The sequence below is a fragment of the Pelodiscus sinensis genome, chromosome 4 (genome assembly GCF_052426305.1).
Source record: "Pelodiscus sinensis isolate ZL-2025 chromosome 4, ASM5242630v1, whole genome shotgun sequence".
NCBI classification, from domain to species: domain Eukaryota; kingdom Metazoa; phylum Chordata; order Testudines; family Trionychidae; genus Pelodiscus; species Pelodiscus sinensis.
Window position 1 is genome coordinate 20,493,279 of NC_143055.1, and position 16,403 is coordinate 20,509,681.

Genomic DNA, 16,403 nt, shown 5'->3' on the forward strand with positions numbered 1-16,403 from the left:
TTGCTCAAGAACAGCTGTTCTTGCGCAAAAATTTGGGAGCATCTACACTGCACGTCTGTGTCTAAACTGGCCAGTTTTTCCGGAAAATCAGCCGCTTTTCTGGAAAAACTTGCCAGCTGTCTACACTGGCTGCTTGAATTTCCGCAAAAGCACTGACTTCCTACTGTAAGAAATCAGTGCTTTTTGCAGAAATACTATGCTGCTCCCATTCTGGCAAAAGTCCCTTTGGGGCCAGTGTAGACAGCTGAGATTTGTTTTGCGCAAAAAAGCCCCAACCGTGAAAATGGCGATCGGGGCTTTTTTTGCGTAAAAGTGCATTTAGATAGGCCACGGACGCTCTTCCACAAAAAGTGCTTTTGCGGAAAAGTGTCGGTGCCAGTCTAGACGCTCTGTTCCGAAAATGCTTTTAATGGAAAACTTTTCCGTTAAAAGCATTTCCGGAAAATCATGCCAGTCTAGACGGAGCCCACGTGTGTTCTTGTGCAAGTAAATTTACTGTAAAGCATCAGAAAAGAGGGTTTCTTGCGCAAGTGTTATTTCTCTCCCCACGAGGAATAAGCCCTCTTGCACAAGAGCTCTTGCACAATAAAGCATTGTGGATGGGCAACAGGGGTTTCTTGCACAAGAAACCTCTATCGCTAAAATGGCTATCAGAGCTTTCTTGCGCAAGAGAGCGTCCACACTGTCATGGATGCTCTTGTGCAAAAGCACATGGCAGTGTGGACACACTCTTGCACAAGACCTTTTGCACAAGAACTCTTGCACAAAACAGTTTGTGCGCAAGAAGCCTGCAGTGTACACTGCAATGTTTTTGTGCAAAAATTATTATTTTTGCACAAAAACCTGTGTGTGTTGACACCTCAAACGCACTTTTGTGCAAGTAAATCAGTAAAACTGCAGAACAGAGGGCTTTTGCTGGTGTAGGTAAATCTTCTTTGAGGCATAACTCCCTTTTGCGCGACAGCTATTGTGAAAAAAGGCAAGTATGGATGCTTCAGAGGGGTTTCTTGCTCAAGAAAAAGCACAGGTGCACTGATGGCCGTTCTGTGAATGGCCATCAGAGCTTTCTTGCACAAGAGCATACATGCAGTGTGGATGCTCTCTTGTGCAAAAGCACATCACTTTTGTGATGCGCTTTGTGGTGTGGACGTGCTCTTGTGCAAGAAATCTTGTGCAAAAACTGTTGAGCAAGAAGCCTGCAGTGTAGACATAGCCAAAGGCTTTGTGTACACTGAGGCTATGTCTACACTTGCGGCTTCTTGGGTGAGTAATATGCAAATGAGGCTAAGTGTGGAATATCGCCGAGCCTCATTTGCATACCTAAGGAGCCACCATTTTTTTCAGAAGAGGCTCTTGCGCAAGAAGGAGCATCTACACTGCCCCTTCTTGCGCAAGAAAAACCCTCTTGCACAATGCCGTTCTTCCTGGCAAGAATCCCCGCTTCATTGACTAGGCTGGGTAAACTAGTTTACATGGCTCCATCGACGGATCCATGTAGTCTAGACGTACCCTTGGTGTTTTTTCTCTTAAAGCCCCAGCTCTTTGAGTCATGTAAGTAAGTGTAAATCTCACCTTTTCCCCTGAAATGAAAACAAAGTTTATCGTTCTTAGGGGATGGCGGCATGAACCCAGTGGGCTCAAAATACTGAAGTCAAGTAAAAAATACCCAACATTTATTATTTTTAAAAATCTCATGATTTTTAGCCAATATCATGTTAGGATATAGATTATACCATCTGAGGAAACCTCCAGGAATGTATCTAACCAAAGTTGGCAACTCTAGTACTGATACATAATTTTTGAATGCTTGGGATTGAAAGTACTGCCCAGAGATCACATGACTTGCTCAAATTGACATAGGAAGTCTGCGATGCACATGGGAAATGAACCTAGATCTCTTCATCCCACTCCAACGTTATAGCTACTTAGCACCACCCTTTTCCCTTATATTACTGGACCACAAATAAGTACTTAGTGCCTCCTCATCTGCAAAGTGGAGATCAAGTGGAAATCCCTCATTCACAAAGATGTTTTGAAGATAAATTCAGTGATGTTGATCAGTTTGATAAATTCATTAATTAGCAAATAAGGCCATATAAATACATAGAGAAATTATGGTGATAGGGCCAGTCTGTCAGCCTTCTATAAATCCCACTGGACTCCCCAGTTTAAATGAGAACAGGATAATGTTAGGATTAGCAGAGGCTCTTTTTAAGTCCCCACTATGGTGTATTCAAACGTCACTGAAAAGAGATTTTGTTCTGTGCTTTTAAATGTATGGGCAACTCTCTGGCTGCTGTGGGGGCAGCTATCTTTTGTGTTTTAGTTTAGATACAGAAAGTTACATATCAGAGAAATTTGTAATGAATACAGGATTGCAAAACAGCAAAGAGGTCAGAGAAAGTGAGTGTATTTCCTGGTTAAAAGAGGGGAAAAAGAAAGTCTAAAAGAGGAAGTCTTTGAAGCTTATGTTCACAAAGACTTGAATCATATTTTCAAGCATTTCTTATTTATTCAGGACAGTGTCAAGAGAGCTTTTCTTTTATCATCATTATTCATTTTAGATTCAGTTCAAGGGATGGATTGGCTATAGGTTGCTTTCTATTTTACCAAGTCTGGTTCACCCTTGAATCTGCCCCCGTTCATGTAGTCCTTGCATGTGTCATATGCTTCACAGGTGCTAGTAAATTGTCCTTCATTACAACTTTTCTTTTGTGAAGTCCTGCAAAAGGGCTGGTGGCATTTTCAGCATCCATACTTTGCAAAGTTCAATAGAGTCTGCTGCAGAACCTGTAGGGCTGTATTGATCTTTAAAGATCTGAGGCAGTCTACAACTGTTAAATATACACAGAATTTTCATCAGTTCCTAATACATTTGGCAAAACATTATTAAACACTCTGGGGCTACGTCTACATTGGCCCCTATTCCATAATAGGGATGCTAATGTAGCACTTGGGAATAGGCAAATCCACGGGGGATTTAAATATTCCCCGCGGGATTTGCATTTTCATGGCTGCCGCTTTTTTCCGGCTTGTAGATAAGCCAGAGAAAAGCGCCAGTCTGGATGCGATCCTCCGGAAAATAAGCTCTTTTCCGGAGGATCTCTTATTCCTACTTTCAAGTCTGGACGCGATCCTCTGGAAAATAAGCTACTTTCAAGTAGGAATAAGAGATCCTCCAGAAAAGCACTTATTTTCCGGAGGATCGCGTCCAGACTGGCGCTTTTCTCCAGCTTATCTACAAGCCGGAAAAAAGCGGCAGCCATGAAAATGCAAATCCCGCGGGGGATATTTAAATCCCCCGCGGATTTGCCTATTCCCAAGTGCTACATTAGCATCCCTATCACGGAATAGGGGCCAATGTAGACACAGCCTGGCTGTTTTTCTGAAGAGACAGTGAAACTGTGATGCACGAAATTAAAAGTTCAGAATGTGAAAATCACACTGTGACACCCTGTAGAAAGACTGCAGCACATGTACACACCTGATCTACTTCATAAACGCACACAGCAATGGCATTTACACAACCAAGAAAAATGTGCCACTTGTGAACATGCCAAAAGACAAATGGAGTCAAAGACCCTAGGAGAATTGCTTCAGTTCATGTAGTGTCTATGCATGAGGCTGGAAACACAAAGGTAATACAAGCACTGTTTATTAGCAGCTTATATATATGGTCACTATCTACTTTCTCATAGGCTATTGTCCTGGCACATCTCTGTATTGTGTCGGAGCACTTTGCAGATTAATAAAGGTTCCTAGTGAACTTAATGGAATCTTTAGCCCTTTTCTCCCTTTTCTAATTAATTCACGGTAGGTTTTTTGGTTGTTTTTTTTTGTATGGGCATAAGGTATCGGGGAGCAGCAGGGATGTGTTGCTTGTTGAACACATTCCTTTGGTTCTGATGAAAAACCTGTATTAAATGGGAAACTAACAGCCAGAATCTGGACCAGTCTAATCTCATCTGGAAAGTTCATTTCCATAGCTTGTTACTTTTGGTCAAGAATCTCTTATCTCTGATTTTCTTGATCTTTGTCCTGTTTGCTTTGACCTTCATTAGACTAGAGGACAGAAACTGTCTTAGCAGTTCATACATGATGAAGTATTTATTGTAGCTGACACTTGGCCAGTTAATGGCTTTGAAAACTAGGACCAAGGCCTTGAACACCTTAGATATCTATCTTTACATTGTACTCAACACTGCAATCGGAACTCCTTTTTTTAAAGCTCAGCAGTGCGGGCAATACTGTTACAGCTTTTGCATATGCATGGATGCTCAGTGTGATATTTGATGAGTTTCAGTATGTGGTGTCTATATCAAGGTTCAGAATATTTCGGATGGGGAGAGTCTCCATGGCGTTTATATTTAAATATATAGTTAAGTATTTTGACTTTTCATTTTGTTCCCTTTCTATAGTTCCAGATGCTTTCCCAGAAGATTTTTAAAAATCTGTTTCTAATGGAGCTTGAAATTACTGTGGCTTTTTGCTTATGCCAGAGATCCATTATATCAGGAGCTTTAGAGATTCCTAGGGGATGAGTTCTGCGTCAGATACACATTAGCTTTTCACTGGTATAACTCATCAGCTTCAGAAGAGCTACTTTTGATTTTCATAGCTAAAAGTTACAGAAAAAAACAATCTGGGTGCAACAAAGTCTCTTCTCAGTGTGTTACAGACTGATCATGTGAGCTACTGGGCACTTCTTGTAATATAAGGCCTTCAGCTCTCATTGACATTAGTGAGGGTTGAGAGTGCTTAGAAACTCTGCATCAGTGCTCAGGAAGGCTATGTCTAGATTGTCGGCTTCCTTCGGAAAAAAGCTTTTTTTGGAAGAGATCTTCCGAAAAAAACTTCTTCCAAAAGAGAGCGTCCACACACAAAAGTGCATTGAAAAAGCCATCTGCTTTTTTGAAAGAGAACATCCAGTCTAATTGGCCACTTTCTCACATAAAAGGCCACCCGGAACCACATCAGCCAGGACTCTAGGTCACCAGTTGTTTCTGAGTGCTGGTGCTGGAGCCTTGCAGAGACATGCACTTAAAGGGACCCCCCAGACAGCCATTTCTCTGCTTCTGCTGCATGTTTGCCTCCTCTTCGAGGGACAGTAAAGCTCTGGAGGTGCCTGCTGTGGTTGCCCTGGTTCTTTGGACGCCACAGCTTTACTCTTGCTGCCATAGAGTTGGAGCTGGACCTGGCCATGGCCATGCTGCCTTTCTGCAGCACTTTGTGCCAGCTGCCTTCCTGGTCCTGACCGAGCTCAGCCCCAAGCTCATTCTTGGGACCCTCTCTCTGGGTGCGGGAGCTACACTCTGGCAACTGCACCCCACAGTGGAGATGCTTTTCTGGAGGCTTGATACCAATTCAGACTGGTGGGACTGGCTGGTCATGGAGTGTCTCCAAAACTTCTGCATACGAGAGGCCACCTTTTCGGAGCTGTATGCCTGGCTCATCCCCACCCTCCAGGAACGCGACACCCACCTGCAGCCCGCCAATCCCCTGGAGAAGCGGGTTGCAATTGCCATCTGGAAGCTCACCACCCCAGACAGCAATCAGTTTGGTATGGGGAAGTCCATTGTAGGGGCCCTCCTCATGGAGGTAAGGCACTCTCAGGCTGCAGGGGGGGGAGGGTCCTGGAAAACGGAGTCTTGGGAAAGAGGGTTTGGGGGGTGGGGTGGGGCTGGGGGGTTGTGACATTCCACCCTCACACAGGCCTTCTGCTGGTGGGGTGGCCTCATAGGGGGAGGCTCCTGGGGTGTTTGGGGGAGGGGAAGAGAAGAGAGGGGGGTGGGCATCTCCCAAGGGCTCAGGAACTCCCTCTCTCATTCTCTGCTTTGTGTGTTTGTTTTTATATCCTTCTGCAGGTTGTGAAGGCCATCAACTTGATTCTGCTGCAGCGGGTCATCTGCCTGGGAGACCTGGACCCGATCGTGGCTGGATTCACTGCTCTGGGGTTCCCGAACTGTGCTGGAGCCATATATGGGACCCACATACTGATCTGCGCACCAGGGCATCAAGCAGCCGAGTATATTAATAGGAAAAGCTACTTCTCGATGGTGCTGCAGGCCTGGTTGACCACCATGAACAGTTCACGGACATTTTTGTTGGGTGGTCGGGCAGGGCATATGATGCCTGCTTTTTTCAGAACTCTAGGCTGTATGGAAAGCTGGAGGCGGGCACATTCTTCCCCCGCCATGAACTAGCTGTTGGGGATGTGCAGATGCCATTGTGAATTGTGGAGAACGCGGCTTACCCCCTGATGCCGTGGCTTATGAAGCCTTATATGGGACACCTGGACCTCTGCAGGGACCAATTTAATGCCCGCCTGAATTGGGCCAGGATCCTGGTTGAGTGCGCCGTTGGCTGCCTCAAGGCGTGGTTCAGGTGCCTGCTGACCCACCTCGACATGGGGGAGCACAACATCCCCGAGGTGGTCGCAGCATGTTGTGTCCTCCACAACATTGTGGAGAGGAAGGGGAAGGCCTTGCTCCGAAGTGGGGAGCAGAAGCCATCTGCAAGGGGTGAGCCTTCGAGCATCCATGGACAGCTGCCATCCAGTAGGCCCATCAGGCCGGGTGCGCATCCAAGAGGCCCAGAAGGAGAGGTTCTCTCAAGGACCCTAGTAACTCTCCCCAAGGCCTCCCCAACAGGGGCCTCTGGCTACGCCAACCTTATTCCTAATACAACCCTTCCTTTTTCCCCTTCCCTAACCTCTCAATAAAAAGACCTGTTTGATTTCCAACAAAATGAAGTCTGTATTTATCTTTCATTAAAAAAGGGTGGGCAGGCAGAGGGGGGGCTCATAACCTGGATGGGGAAGAGGGATCAGAGTGGCCTAGGGGGTGGCTAGATGTGCCACCTTGAGTGCGGGGACCTCGTTGGAGTTGGGGTTTGGTGGGTCCGAGTACCACAGTGGGGTGGGCAGGAGTTAGGGCTGGAGCAGTGTCAGAGATGTCAGGGGATGAGGGGAGGGGGCATAGACATCACATGGGGACGGGGCATGGGAATTACTTGGGGAGAGGGCATGGGCACTGCTTGGGGAAGGAGCAGAGGCATTGCATGGGGGGCAGTGGGAGGGGAAATGGGCATAGCGGGGGGGGGGCAGGAGGATGGCAGGCAGGAGGAGCAACAGCAGGTGGGTGTGCCATCATTTCTCTCAAGACAGCACACATGCTATCGCACCACTGCATGAGCTAGTCCCAGGCACGCTTCCGCCACTCAGCGTCCTCGTGGATCTTCTGCTCCAGGGTCCACTGCACTTTGACGCACTTTTGGGTCCCTCGGGCTGTGGCAGCTGGCACGGGTGACATGGCTCACCCCTCAGTACCGACTGGCCCAGCTGTGGAGAACACAAAGAGGGAAAAGTGGTCGGTCATCCATGCAGACACTGTCCCTGAGGCCGTGCTCCCCTCTGTGAGCAGTGACCAACAGTCCTCAGGGCAGAGGAGGGGGGTGTTCTGAGAGGAAGGCCATGTGTGGCCTGCACAGCAAGCCTTGCCTCCCAGGGGCCCCAAGGTGCCCAGGGGACCATGCTGCTTGCTTCCCCCACCTCCCTCCCACCCACGGACAAGCAGGCAAGGGAAGTGTCCAGCCACAGTGGGATCCCATGGGCGGCAGAGGAGCTGGGAGCAGCCCGGCCCTCCCTGGGGTCCACACACAAACCTGCGGCTCGCAGCGCTGCTTGTGGGAGTGGGTGCTGCCTCGCACGTGCAGGCATGCCCACATGCTGTGTGCAGAACTCCTTGGGGTGTCGGGGGTCGTGCCTGCGCCCTTGTGGCTAGCCTGCTTCCAGCCATGGCAGGTGCTGGGAGGGCACTGCCCCTCCTCCCTGCCCCGGGGCTGGATGTGTGTGTGGCCTCTCCTGAGCCTGGCAGCAGGATTCCACCCATGCTCAGGGGCTGCCTGCTGAGTCAGTGTTCCACACACTAACGCTGCACGTGGTTCCTTGTGCACGGACTGCAGCACGATGTCCAGCCCGAGCAGCCCGAACTTCGCTTTCACCTTGCCTCCAGTGCACCTGCCTCCCCGCCGTGTGTGTGTGACAAACTGAGAGCACTCACCTGAAGCTCCCGCTCTGGCTCCAGGGACAGCATGACCGTGTCCATCTCTTCCTCGTCCTCCTGATGGCCCTGGTCCTCCTCCTCCTCCGCCATGTCCTCTGGCCGGGTGATGATGGGGGTCTCTAGACTGGAGTCCACGATGATAGGTGGGGAAGATGTTTCCCCATCCTCCAGGTTCTGGTGGAACTCCTGGTAATAGGGCCAGGTGTGGGGTCCTGCCCTGAGCACGAGCTGCACTCTCTGGCCCTGACGTATCCCTAACGGAGCTCCTTTACCTTACTCCAGACCTGTTCCAAGGTCTGGGGTGGGTGTCCACACTCTGCCAGGGACTCAGCCATGTGCTCGAAGATGTCCACGTTACAGCGCTTGAAGCGGAGATCCTGCAATGTCTCCTCCTCGCCCCTCACCTCTTTAGTGTAGACATGTCCGAACTCACTGGGACCCAGATCCTAACAAATTAGTGCAAATTGGAAATAACTCTATTGACGTTAAAACCTTTTCTAGATCATTTCTCTTCAATGGTCCCTGTGTTCTAGATTGTATGAATTTTGTTGCCATGGGATTTTGAAGTTGTTGTAGCAACAGGAATTAGAGAGAGAGGTTCACAAGGAAGAAAATATGAAGATACCATATTTATTCCTCTTCCTCTCAACCCTCCACTGATAGCCTTGGTCATCCATAATCACTTTGCATATGTTTTCTGTTGTTTTCTCTCTGTTTAACAGCTCACTTCATGATAACATTTAGAACAACACCAATTTTCCCTTAATTGTTCAGTTGAGAGTGAGAAAAAGTTAAGAGGGTAGCTGTAAAGCTGGCCCTATAGACTATGGAAAGTCAGGCTGAAAGAAGAGGAAGCAGCAGTTTCTCTAAGCCTGTGGAAGGACAGGAAGATTTAAGAGGAAAGGAAGAGACTGAGGTCAACATCCATGCCTTGAACCCTCACTCGCCAGAAGGGAAAAGATGGAGCAACAGGCCTCAGCAGCAGCTGTCCAAAAAGGTACAGGCAGTCCCCGGGTTACATGGATCCGACTTACATCAGATCCCTACTTACAAACAGGGTGAGGCAACCCCGCACTAGCTGCTTCCCCCCAGCAGACCAGGGAGACGCGAAGCTAGTGCCCCCCCAAGCAGACCAGGGAGACGCTAAGCGGCTTTTCTCAGCAGACACCTCAGCTTGAGAATAAAGGACTGAGGGAAGTGAGGTGTGGGAGAATAAAACTGAGCTCTGGAGAAATGTTTGGCTAGAGTTTCCCCTACAATATGTACCAGTTCCGACTTACATACAAATTCAACTTAAGAACAAACCTACAGTCCCTATCTTGTACGTAACCCGGGGACTCCCTGTATGTGGGACAGACTGGAGTATGACTAACACTTCACACACTGAAAAGGGTGTTTTGTGCCCTTTTCTACGCACTGGGTATAGAGACATTTCAAGTACCATCTCATATCAGCAGTATGATCTACAGTGACAGTTGTCTCCCTCTGATCCCACATTGCCCCTTCTTGACAAGCAAAAAGCATGATATTTCTCAGTCATGTTAGCTCACGTGAACTTGTTTAACATGATTGGAAAGTCCTGCCACAGGGCAAGCCAACTTGTTTAAAGCCATTAGTCAGGTATATTTAAGGAGCTGTGTTTTAGGCAGTGGTCACTCCCAAGCTAAAACGTGGCCAGCTAACATGGCTTTCAGACTTACCAACCTGCATCTTGACAAGACTTTTTATTGTGCTGGAATTCATGTGCAAATTTGACTCTGTCTGTATGGGTCTGAATAAAGACGTGGGATAGATCTCTCATTACAATAAGTAATTTCTCTTTCAGGGACACTCACTTTCTCTGTTGGAAGTGAGTCACATTCATCCTGATTTAATTAGCACTGATGTTACACTCCTATCTCTGCATCCCTGCTTTTCTTTCACTTCAAGCATCTGAGGAAGTGAGTTGCGTCTCATGAAAGTTTATGCCCTAATACATTTGTTAGGTTTTAAGGTGCCACTGGCCTCCTTGTTTTTGCTGATATAGACAACAGAATGGCTACCTCTCTGAATCCTGTTAGCTGACATGATAACCTTTTACCCTGTCAAACAGGGTCAGGATGTCCAAACTGTGATAGCAATAAAATAATACCAGAGAAGTTAATGGTTTACCTGAGGTCCTATAGGAAGTCTCTGACATACTCCACTATAAGATCATCCTATCTTTCTAGGGAGGAGAAGTGAATTTATGTAGCAGGTCTTCCATTCATTAGGAAGAGAAAGCAGAATGGTGCTGTCTTGATGGATGTGATCTTACGGAATGTAACGGAAAATGAGAACTTTTGGTATTATGCTATGAAATGTAATTCTAAACTCTGTCAGTGCTATGGAATTCTGTAAGGTGGTTCAAAAACTTATAGTAAGGGTAGCATTCTCTATAAGCTTGTGTAGGTTTTCAGAGAAGGATCCCTCTTAGATGTCTCTAGGCATCATATTAAATTGTATCGAGTTTTACAATAAGGATGTATAAAATATGTATAAAAAACTTTTTAAAAAGACAATCTTTCTAAAAGCACACCAGAAGAATAAAAATAAAGTTTTCAGCTACCAATTTAGGAGAAAGATTGAATGGCCAAGTATGATTCAAGGTAGTTGCTAACTGTTAGCCATCCAATCTTTGCCTTTTTAGAAAGATTGTCTAATAATATTAATTAGACTTCAAGGATTCAAATACCCGCAGCAGTATCTGTGATACCGTAATGTCTCCCAATGCTCTATGGATGATTTGTAGAGAGTCTTAAAGTCATAGGGCTCAATCTTCAGCTCTGTGCAAGGAACAAGACAGGGAGGAAAAAGCAGATACAAAGCATCTTCACGTAGCTGGGGGCTAAAACTGCCTAACTGAGGACCTGCAATGGGATTGATGCCACACATGGAATCCAATTAACTTCAGAGGGACACAGTGCAGGCATACCCTGTCTTCATGGATATCTGTTGAGAATCAGGCCCTGATAGTGTTACTGTCTGCTTTCTCCCCTTACTGATCCAGGAACAAAGACTGAGTTGCCAACTTTCTAATTGCACAAAACTGAACACTCTTGCCTGGCTTCGATCCTTCCCAGAACTGCCCTACAGACACTTTCCCTGCCCCCACTTACTCCATCCCCCCTCTGTCCATCTCTTGCTCTTTTCCACTCTCATTCACTTTCACCCAGCTGGGGCAGAGGGTTGGGGAAGGAGTTCAGGATGTAGGCTGCAGCCAGGTGGCACTTAACTAAGGCAGCTTCTGGCAGCAGCCAGCAGAGAGGCCAAAGATCTCTGTGCATTGCCCAAACCTGCAGGCTCCACCCCGATAGCTGCCATTGGCCATAGTTCCTGGCCAATAGGAGCTGCAGAGCTGGTGCTCGGGGCAGGGAAGAGCTTGAAGCCCCTGTGGCTGCTTCTGTGCCAATAACTTCCAGGAACCACATGGATCCTGCCTTAGCCCCACTGCACCGCTGACTGGACTGTTAGCAGCCTGGTCAGCAGTGTTTACCAGAGCTGCCAGAGTCCCATTTCTACTGGGTGTTCTGGCCGAAAAACGTACAAATGGCAACCCTAGCAAACACTGCTGGGAAAGGTAGTTACACATTCTTGCAATAATAATTGGAATCTATAGCACAGACATACTCTAAGCCATGATGGCTTTCAGTACTTGGTTATAATTGTTCAGCCAGGTGACACAAAGCTTTTTAAGCTTTTCCTTTGTGATGTTGGCTCTGTCAGTAAGCTTTGTAAACAAGAAAGAAGGCATAAATCTTTTTCTATTAATGGAAGAAAAAGCATCATATGGGACTTTGTCTTCTTAAAAGAGATTCACAATTCTTTAGATTCTTATGTAACCCAAACTAATTACTAACTCCTCTGGTTTCATTCAAACTTCCCAGTGCATAGCATTAAAGATAATGAAGAACTTGGCTAGACTCTGGAAGCAAATTACTCAAGCAAGCAAGGAGAATTAGCCAACTTCAGTTTTGGTTTTTAAAATGCAACTCGTAGGAGAGTGTGCAGATCTTCTGATGATCTGCACATATTTTAATACTTGAAAGAAAAATCAAGTATTAGGCCAATACTCTTGCTAAGCCTGTTATTACTCCCCACAATATACATAGAGCAACGGTTCTTGCATTGTGGGTTGGGACCCCAAACTGGGTCATGCCCCTATTTTAAATGGAATCTACAGGGCTGGCATTAGTCTTGCTGGAGCATAACACCAAAGCTCAAGACCACGCCCAATGCCTGGGGCTGAAGCCTGAGGGCATCAGCCTTGTGTGACAGGACTTTGGTTACAGTCTCCCACCTGGGGCTGAAGCCTTTCGGGTTTTGCCCTTTTGCCCCAGGCAGTGGGACTCAAGTGGGTTCAGGTTTGGGTCGCCCCTCCTAGGGTTGTGCAGTAATTTTTGTTCTGAGAAGGAGCTCAAAGTGCAATAAAGTTTGAAAATCCCTGATACAGAGGATAATGCTATTAATTCCAGTAATTTGCTGGAATTATTCCTTCAGTTCAAAGCACAAAAGTCTGTGCTTTGGTGCTGAAAGCCCTAGGTTCAAAACCATATGGTAAATGGCGTGGGGCCCTTACATAAAGGCATTTTATAAAAAACAAAGCATGCATTTTCGTAGACTTTACCTCGTTTTTTGCACCATTCTGCTGCTAACAGCTCCACATCTAGCTGCTGTATCGCTTAGTGCATCCAACACCCATTTCTATGTAATCTTCTCCCTCATTCCCACATGACAAGTGTGTTATAAGGTTTCACTCTCTCACTTCATAATTGCAGTATTTCCTGGGGTAAAATACTGGGCATATTGAAATCAATAGGAGTTTTGCCATTGATGTCAATGGGGGAGGGGAGCAAGATTTCACCTCATTAGTTTAAGTAAAAGAGCAGAGGTATGACCTGCAAATACTTTTGGATATCAGGAAAGGTTACAAAAAACAAAAACTGGGCATGTTTACTCCTGAGAAAAGAAGTCCTAGGTTACAGTCTTCAAATATTTTAAGGGATCTGATAGAGTTGGCAGTGACAAATGATCTTCACATCCACTGAAAATAGGAAAAGAAGTAATGGGCATAATCTGCAACAAGGGAGATTATACATAAGGTTATACATTATGAAAATTTTTCTAATTATGCATATAATTAAGCACTGGAATAGACTTTGACGATGATTGTGAATTCTCCATCACTGGAAGTTTTCAAGAACAGGCAAGAAAACCTGTCAGGGACGGACCTTCAGTGTAGGGGGCTGGATTAGATGACCTCTCAAGCTCCCATCCAGCCCTTCATTTCTATGTGCTCAGTGTGAAGCATGAGTAGTCCTATTGGTTTCAAGATGTATAGAAAATCACTAGGAATATTCATGTTTAAGATTAAGTACCTTGATAAGTATTTTCAGGATTGTGGCCTTATACAGACACACAAACTGAAAACAGGAGTCTTATCTACCACTGAAATGCAACCATCTCTGGGATGAAACATAACACTGATTAAAAATGCACAGTTACATTAAGTAACAGTTTAGGACAAGAGGTCCCAATAAAAAATGGAGTGTCAATTCAGGTAAATATTATGCAATTACCTAAGTTGTAATTTGCCCATGATACTGAGATTAATGAAGTGATAAGAGAAGAGGTTCTGAAAACTGACATGTGATACATGTACCTCAGGATTCTGATAAACTGTGTATTCTTGGATACAGCTAGTTAATATCATTGCTTGAAATTGTTCATTCTGAATGATCCTTGTGGGGGAACCTCAGCAATGAAATGGAGAAGCCAGTTTGACAGACTTGTTCCCTTCTTGATTTTCCTGGGTATCATGTCTTAGAATAAATGTGCTTCATTTTGTCAGGATTTTAGTTGAGGATTCCTTGAGGCTACGTCTACACTGGCCCCTTTTCCGGAAGGTGCATGTAAATTTCACGAGTCGTCGTAGGGAAATCCGCGGGGGATTTAAATATCCCCCGCGGCATTTAAATAAAAATGTCCGCCGCTTTTTTCCGGCTTTTAAAAAAGCCGGAAAAGAGCGTCTACACTGGCCCCGATCCTCCGGAAAAAGTGCCCTTTTCCAAAGGCTCTTATTCCTACTTTGAAGTAGGAATAAGACCCTCCGGAAAAGGGCACTTTTTCCGGAGGATCGGGGCCAGTGTAGACGCTCTTTTCCGGCTTTTTTAAAAGCCGGAAAAAAGCGGCGGACATTTTTATTTAAATGCCGCGGGGGATATTTAAATCCCCCGCGGATTTCCCTACGACGACTCGTGAAATTTACATGCCCCTTCCGGAAAAGGGGCCAGTGTAGACGTAGCCTAATGGTATTGGAACTGTAGGTTTTTGCTATTAGACATGACAATAAGAATCATTAAGGATTTTGCAAATGTGGGTATATTTGCAAGTTTAGCTATGCTGCCTCCTTGCACCACATCTCTCTCTCTCTCACTTACATGATATGCTCTTATCACGTCATCCCTCTTTGAGTCCTTTTACTGGTTTTCCTAACCTTCTACATTGACTTCAAGTTCTCACCCACAACCCATGCCTATATCTCTTTATTTCCCCCCTTCTCTTTTTCTGCCTATGTTCCATTCAAGCTGCCCTGCTAACTGTAACCTCCAGATCCTTCTATATCTCTGCTTGCATGAGGTACTGTTTCTGTTACTGGAATCTTAGCATTCCTTTCATTTGGCACATAAACATTAACCCAGTGGGATTAGCCATGAAGGCATGAGTATTTAGCTCCCCTGGCAAACTCCTTTGAACATGAACATCACATCTTTCTTTATGTGATGTTAGGGATTTGCTGCCTGGCTGGAGCTGTGCGCTGCAGGTAGGGGTAGAATTAAAAGTCCTCAGTGTACACTTACATATGCTTTATTTGCTGAAGTAGTTGTAATCAGAATCTCACGGAGAAACAAGAATATTTTAGAAGTTACTAGTGTATGAGCAAAAGGGTCATAAGGAACCTGCAAAATGGTTTAAGAGCTTATATGTATTTCCTAGGCAATATCCCGAGAGAAAACAAATCAGAAAAGGAAGAGAAGTAAAGTAGATAATCCAAAGACTACACCACAGGGGAGCAATCAGCAAGATCCATACACAGTTGTTCATTGCCACAGAGATGGGAAGAAGACACTGAAAAACAAATGGACAGTTCCTGCAAGGTTCCAAAAATGGGGTACGAATGCCTGTGTGTTTTTACCTGTGCCAGAGGACATGTTTCTAGAGGACATGGTGGCTGAAAATCCCTGCTATAAAAGCAATTCTCAACAGAAACCTGAGCAGTACTGGAAAAATGCTGCTGCTTTAATACCTCCATGCATAGGACACTAGTGACCAGCCAAACCAAGCCAGATATCTACTATCCTGACTCTTCTTAGGTGACCTACATCTATAAATGTTTATTAAACTGAATTAATAAATGCCCAATGAAATATTTTTCTTGTGTCCTTGAGGAGTTTGACATGATTAACTGAGCCGTTCTTTTTGTGTGTAGGAGTGTTCAACAGTCGCAACTGTCATAGCTAAGGAGAAAAGCCTTTTCCACTCTGACCTTATTTATAACTTTCCCATCACAACTGCAGTTCTTGGTCTCTGCCTGAAGTTTTTTTTTTTTTTGGTTAGGGGAGGAAAACATGAGAAAAATCCTTTAAGCCATTTTCAAGGGCATGAAGAGTGTTTTTCTCAACTGAACAACAAAAATGTTCTCTCTGTTTCAGGGAGACTTCATTCAGATATTACATGTAATGTTTTACATATATGTAGGTTAATGCTTTAGGAAGTGTGCAAATGTAGAACATAAACAATCTTATATAATCAAATGCGTCTTGCTGCTGACAGAGTGAGAAGGTGTGTTCACCTTTAAGGAGTAACCTTAAGGATGGATGACCGTGTGCATTTGTGTAGATCTGCTTTACATTACAATATAAATTCTCAGTCAGCTGACCTGAATGAACCCAAAAAGAAAGAGCGGAAGGAATGGAGCCCTATTGGAATTGTGGAAATCATGCTGAATGAGTCAAAAGCTCAAAGCTCATAAACTGATACTAATTGTTAAGCTGCGACCTCTGAGGTCATCTGTATTAATCACATGCTTCAACCACTCTGGGGACCTGGGCACACTAACCACGCACAGGATCTATAACTGCTTAGTTGTACCATCTAAGATTAAAACAGATCAGCCCCAGTAAATACCAGCCTTATGTTGGTACTGTCCTCATATTTTTGTGGCACATGAAAAACTGTTAAAATTACAAGTTACCACTTTAAATTGGTAAGCAGTTTCCAGGCCCTGCCCTCAGGCAAAGGTGTTGTGAAGGGAAACATGCA

The 16,403-nt window shown here is 45.4% G+C and overlaps 2 protein-coding genes across 2 annotated transcripts in view; both read left to right on the forward strand.

The window, feature by feature from the left end:
* DOK7 (docking protein 7) overlaps positions 1-16,403 on the forward strand; it is a 253,658-nt gene that overhangs the window by 133,775 nt on the left and 103,480 nt on the right. The gene's annotated exons all lie outside the window — the stretch shown is intronic.
* Positions 8,654-15,512, forward strand: LOC149524494 (uncharacterized). Its single transcript, XM_089777641.1, has 2 exons — positions 8,654-9,060; positions 15,078-15,512. The coding sequence occupies exons 1-2, from the start codon at positions 8,890-8,892 to the stop codon at positions 15,405-15,407; spliced, it is 501 nt and encodes a 166-aa protein (XP_089633767.1). The 5' UTR covers positions 8,654-8,889; the 3' UTR covers positions 15,408-15,512.